Below are 6,479 nucleotides of genomic sequence, written 5' to 3' on the forward strand. Positions count from 1 at the left end.
AAGCTCCGGTATGGCGCTGATGTTCTTGCTTCTTGGAGGGGTCTGTTGCATAGGTCGAGGGCTACCCAGCACCTCGACTAGAAATGTCACGTTCTAGGAGAACAGGCGACCTGAAGCGTTGAGTTCGAGTCTCTGACCGTCAGCTGATCAAATGCACAGCTCAAGCACCCGCGCGCGGATCGGAGTATCTTCGTCTGGTTCTTCGCTGGCGCCCGTCAAAGCAGGTGCCGGCGCATAGCACGCGGACTAGCGCGTCTTCGGCTTTCTAAATAGCACATGTTGCAAGGTGTGGCAATATGACAAAAAAAAATCTTTTACTGTTGCAACGCATAATCTGCGCCGAAAATGTCTTGTGAGAGAAGAAAAGTAATTTAAGCGGCATATATTTTGGTTTAGGCCGCTAGGTGGTATCGCACACGCCAAAACAAATTGGCCGGAGCGCGCAATTTAGTTGGCGTACCTTTGCTCCCCTCGCTTGCGATCCGCCGTAATGTCATCCCACAAGAGCGTAAAACTCGGCCCGCCCGTTTCAGCACGGCAACGCGAGTTGCCGTGCTGAAACGTTCGAACAGCCTTCATGGAGGGACACCCGTTCCTCGTGAGGTAAGCATGTGCGCTGTTCCGAGAAATTACGGCAGAGCGCAAGCAAGCATTGTGGAGTGAGCTCTCCGCACTCTTGAACGCCGAGGGCCCGGCCATCGACTGCCGAGCAATGGCAGGGGTACTGGCGAATGGAAATTTTCCTCTCAGGCAAAGATGCCGCTGCAGTTTCCGCAAGCCAGAGGTGAGTGCCAGGAATGCTTCTGTTGCTCGCGATGTTTACAATGCTGTTCGTAATTGCAGTGGCACGGGTGGAGGCCGCCTGCCCGGCCTTCTTGGCCGCATCATTCAGTTGGTGGGCACCTCCACAACGACGGGCGTCTGCGGGACGTTTTTGTAGCGTTAGCTACACTGGCCTAGCTAAACCCGTTTCGCGCGGCACATCAAGAGCCGTGCTGCGCATGCGCAAGGATCAGTGATGTCACACGGCTTGCGCACCGGAGCCACCGGAGCCGGCACCTCTCGCGCACGCCGCCGCCGCCGCGCGCGACTCACCGCCGCCGGTCTGCGCATTCCAGAGGAGTGACGTCGTAGCCGTGGTAGACGCACTGGCGCCGGCGCGCGCTCGCTCTGCAGTCGCCGTCTGACACTGCGCTGGAGCCGCTGCGCTTCTGACTGGCGTTTGCCAGTGTGGTATAGCCATGGAGAAGGAGAGCGCAAATGCTGCTCAACAGCGCAGAAGAACGGAGAAGCTTGACTCATCGGATCCCGAAGTAGTTGCCTGGCAATTAGCGGTTGAGCGTAGGAGACAACCAGGAAAGCTAAGAATAATCACCTGAACCTTTGCTAACGCTACGTGTATCCTGGCATAGCCGAGCTAAGCCACTGCAACTTTTTTCAACCGCTTGACGAGGTAAGCTATCGATTTGCGCAGAAATAAACTGGCCATCGCATCGTGTATACTGAACCGCGTAGGTATTGTTTTACCACACTCACGCAAGGCACTTTCAATTGCGACAAAGGCCAATTTGGCTGGAATTCACCGATTGGCTCCTTTGTTCGAGGAAACGAGGCAATCGCAATCGAGATATTTTATTCTAAACGGGCTCGATTGCGATCGAAACTGCCTGTGTGACACATGGATGTGCTGCTGCATGCACAAGGTGCATGCATTACTGCTAGATTTTCATGAGATGTCTTTTGTATTGTCATATCACTGCACTAGTTGCGTATTGGGAGGGACACATTAGGCGAACTTTTCAGAACTGTTCCTTCGTGTTTCATACATAAAGCAGCCCGCCGTGGAGGTGACGGTCTCCACCGAGTCTGGGCACCACAGCGGGGACAAGTGGCATTTCACGTAAGCTTTTGTTAAGCTTTTGTTTGTAAGCTGCACAGCCACCAGCTGGGCCCAGCTCTACGAGAACCAGTAAGTGAAAAGGCAAAAAATCATGAAACGTGACAGCTTTGATGCTATGGACGTAACGTAGTTTGTTTAGTTCACTATAAAGTGATAATTTTTTTCAGGGTGGCCACCCCGAGTACAGCGTCGGTCTCGCGGTCCCCGCAGGGTGTCGAATCGGGAGTCTCTGCTCCAACGCCTGGTCGACCATTATGCTCGGGGTGTAGCGCAGAGCGACGAAACAAACGAAGTACGTATTCCCTTGTTTGTTTATATGGTGGAGCATAAGACTGACAGTAGACAGGTGTAATGTTTTTTTTTGGGGGGGAGGGGATTTTATGGGTTGTGTAGAGGGACACAAACTCACATACATGGCTAACACAAGTTCGAACAGCTGAACTAAAAAAAAGGAGACAGATAGGAACGTCGCTGTACATTAGGTACATGGTTACAAACACAGACACTTGCCATCAACCTCACATCAACAGCTTAACACATTACCAGTAAAGCTGTTTCTTTTCAGCAGTTCCAGAAATACAGTACGTTGGCTGTAATTAAATAGCATGCTTTAAAAAGCTGTCGCATATTACTTGCTCATTGGAAAACAGGGTCGCACAAACCCTTTCAAGCATTAGCTCAAGAAATCTTTTTCATAATTGCGCCACACACATTTAGATCTCCCCATTCTCATAAAAAGTTACTTTGGGTAACATTTCTACCAAGGCCTTCCTTCTGAGTGGTATTTGTAAGACAAACCTACAATGCTCTGGATCCTTCGCATTCATAATTAATTGCAAAGGCTGTAGCTAACTTACTCTTTAAATTTTGTCTGCACATCACCCATAAAGGTTCCTTTATTTTAGCAAAATATGACCAATATGTTTTGCTTAGTTCATTGAGGACACTAAAAAAACATGAATCCCGACCAATTATTGAAAATTACAAAGAAAAAGGGTTCATTAATGATTTGCAGTGCTTGTAATTAAGGCAGGAACAGGAAAGCTTCGCCACACAATACACTCAAGATTGTGCCCATTTCCGAACAGAAAGCTTCGCCACACAATACACTCAAGATTGTGCCCATTTCCAGCGAATGCTAAGTTCGTACCTTGTTGTAGGACTCTGGGAAACATTACACGTAATGGCAGTATGACACCTTGTAATGCTTGAATAACGATTTTTTACAGGGGTAACAAAATTCTGTTTACTCGCAACAAAATGAACCTGTGGGCCTAGCATTTTTTTTTGTAGACATACATGTCTTCGTCACTTGCTCATTGACAATCCTAAGCTCATTGTTATGACATGCATTAACTTTCCAACCATGTGATAGCTTAAAAATACAGATGGTATCAATATTTTTTTGCAGAACTGCATGCAAAACAACCACAAAAAACGTGTGCAATGGTATAGCCAGTTCAGAATGCAGACAGAGACAAGAACAATGCGTAAGGTGTTTGCCCTTGTCTGCACCTCTTTAAACTAACATTGACAGTGTTTTCGATGAACATGTGGAAATGTAAATGAGTATACATACAGTTGAGCGCCTTTATTAACAAGTGCTTGAGACCTCCGAAATCATTCGTTATACAGGTCACTTCGTTGTAAAGTTCGCGCACTGCACACCTCACACTACAACCGGAACATAATTATTCCTGAATTATACGGGTCACTTTGCTGTAGAGGTGCTTGACTGTACAAAGTACATTAAAAATCGGTGCTTGTTCGATTGTCCTGGAATGCATGCTGATATAATGATTTTTTTCTAGCTGCTTCGTGGCGTTCTGCGCAGCCTAGACCACCTGGCTGCAGCAACAGAGCGGGTGGTGGCTGCTGTGGAGCGGCACTCGCAGGAAGTGGCGGAGGCACTGCAGCCAGTGGGCCAGCTTTTGCAGCTGCTGGGCCTGCTAATGCAGCAAGCTGTAGCTGCAAGGAGACAGCAACAGTAGATGTCATTTTTACGCGTTTATGTATTTTTTTCTGGGTACATTGTTCTTTGCAGTCATAATTTTGACCCTTTCCTTTTTACTACTTAACTGTACATATTGAAAGGGTGCTATAACTTTATAATGTGTTCGCAATATGTTTAAGGTATTTGAGTAAAACGAGTTAGATGTCAGTCATGTGTGCATTAGTCAAGTTGCAAATTGAGGTTTCACATCTAGCGTATACTTGTAGTCACTTGATGGGGGCTTTCCAAGTAGGCTAGACGTGCAATATAGTAAAACTCACTCTTGAATGGAAAACACTTTTTTGGTGACTGAAGGGGATTCACCAGCTAGCAGCTGATGCCTTGTGCACGGAGAAAAACATGGTGTTATTCATATTGTTTTCAACTGTGTCACGTTATTTCTCCCATTTATACAGAAGTACAGAGTGGTAGTCAGGTTTGTGAGATTTTTGCGTGATTCTATGCTTACCACTTCGGTAATGAGACAGCCATAAGGGTTACACAAAGCATTTCAGCTAGCCACATAGGAACACCTGCTCCTGTTCTAATATTTTGCTACTGCTTCCGTGTAATTTTATATATGAGAAGCTGCCTTTATGAAGTGCTTTACTGTACCTGATGTTCAATAGTAGTTCAAGCTTCTGTGATATTATGTGGTGTACATAAGTCGTCGTTCAGGCATCCCGCTAAAGCAGCACATTTGTAACAGGTCTTTCAGCATATCCCCATATGCAACAATAGTCCAGCTCATTGTAACATATTCCATAACATATTGCTACAGGAATATTGCATATGGGATGTATGTGAACGCAGAACATGTAGTTCCAGACCTTTAAATGACCAAGTTTACATAATTCCAGCCATGAAGTTCATTAAAGTAATAACATTTCCTTCAGCTTCACAATTTATTTCTTTTGCTCCATGCTGGCTGGAAATACTGTATCAGTGTGTGCCCATTGCACTGTGAACCCCATTGTTTTGAAGTTTCAACCTAGCTGTCCAGCTGGCTACAGGGATGCAAAAAATGTTCAGATAGTACATTTCTTGGTGTAAACCGTATCATTTTCTGTTTTGTTTTCATTATTAACAGTGTTTTGTGTTTGTACTAGTTTAAGAATAAAATTACAAGAGAAAAAAAGAACACGGAGAAGACAGCTTGTGCTGTTCTTTGTATTCTTCTTGAATTTTAATTCGCATCACGAAGCAACCTGCCCAACAACACGTCTTCTTTGACATGTCTTCCATTGTTTCTAAACTTTTTGTAGGTGTAACACGCCCTGTAAAAATCTCGAGTGGGGATTTTAGTATTATTCAATAAAAATATTTCTGAAAATGCTTTGCACATAAACACTTTTAATTCAATCCTGCTATTCAAAGGTTCACCTTTTTAGTGACATGCAACAGCATTATTATGCTTGTTTTTCCACGCCTATGTCAGAGAACTCACCTGTCTTTACTATTGTGCTGGACGAGAAACCTGCTGTTGCTGCCCTAGCCGGCGGTACAGCGCACGTAAATGAGGTTGTACGCCAGGTAGAAGCCACAGAGAACATGTTCATTATCTGGCTCCTCAACTGCTTCGCCCTCAGGAGCAACTCTCTAGGTGTTTCCAGGCGGCATGTGTGTGGTCTTTGCGATACAGGCGCGCCCTGTCGCACTCGTCCTTGCTGCAGCGGCTAGTTCTCCTCGGCCTCCTCATCGTCACTGTTTTGCAACTCCCGCTCCCCTGCCTTCAAAGCAATGCTGTGGAGAGCGGCGCAAGCTGCCACAATTGTGGCTGCGTCCTTACGCTGATACAGTAGGATGCGGTACTTTGGAAGGCACCGGAACCTTGCCTTCAAGACGCCAATGTCCCTTTCCACAACATTCCTCATGGAGGCATGGGCCAGGTTGTAGCGCCCTTCAGGCGTGTGGGTGCCTGGATGGCCTGGCACAGGTGTCAGTAGCCATGGCTCAAGGGGGTAGCCCGAGTCTCCTGCATGTTGGAATCATGGTAACTGTGTAATATACGTCACTGACTGCAACATGTATGAAGCACTCACCAAGCACGCATTCGCCACGTCGAAAGTTAGTGGTCAGGCGACCTAAGAGTGGTGAGTGCCTCCAGACGTACGAGTCGTGGCACGATCCGGGGAAGCGGGGATCGATGTCTAAGATGTACATGTTGGCGTCACATACCTGGAGGCCAGAACAAAAGCGTGAAACGTGGTTTAGAATAATGAATTGGAGCTGGAATCTTGCCGTATTTCACGTTGTCATGCTGACTGTTGAATAGTCTCAATAAAATATTTGTGTGCCAATATGATTTAATCTTGCTTTTCCAGAGACAGCAAGTAAAAAAGACCCTCCGTAATAGATTTTTTAAGCATTGCAAGAAATGTGCAAAAACCAACATGCACAACAGATTTATGAATTAACGTTCATCGTAGCCGCGTTTGTCGTTCAATTCGTATTTTCAGGTCGGTGTCACATAGCCACTATTCGCGATCGATTGGATCCGCTTCGAAAATTTCGACCGGGAAATTTTTATCCTGAACGGGCTCGATTGCGATCGATAGTGCATTGCGTTACATCCGTATTACTATG

General features: G+C 46.1%; 1 protein-coding gene across 1 annotated transcript; it reads right to left on the minus strand.

The window, feature by feature from the left end:
• Positions 1–5,498: 5,498 nt before the first annotated feature.
• LOC119466011 (putative nuclease HARBI1) lies at positions 5,499–6,227 on the minus strand. The gene is made up of 2 exons (XM_037726494.2): positions 5,936–6,227; positions 5,499–5,868 (listed from the first exon to the last, which is right to left on the minus strand). The coding sequence occupies exons 1-2, from the start codon at positions 6,054–6,056 to the stop codon at positions 5,570–5,572; spliced, it is 420 nt and encodes a 139-aa protein (XP_037582422.1). The 5' UTR covers positions 6,057–6,227; the 3' UTR covers positions 5,499–5,569.
• Between the last annotated feature and the right edge of the window lie 252 nt (positions 6,228–6,479).

The sequence above is a fragment of the Dermacentor silvarum genome, chromosome 10 (genome assembly GCF_013339745.2).
Source record: "Dermacentor silvarum isolate Dsil-2018 chromosome 10, BIME_Dsil_1.4, whole genome shotgun sequence".
Lineage (NCBI taxonomy): Eukaryota > Metazoa > Arthropoda > Arachnida > Ixodida > Ixodidae > Dermacentor > Dermacentor silvarum.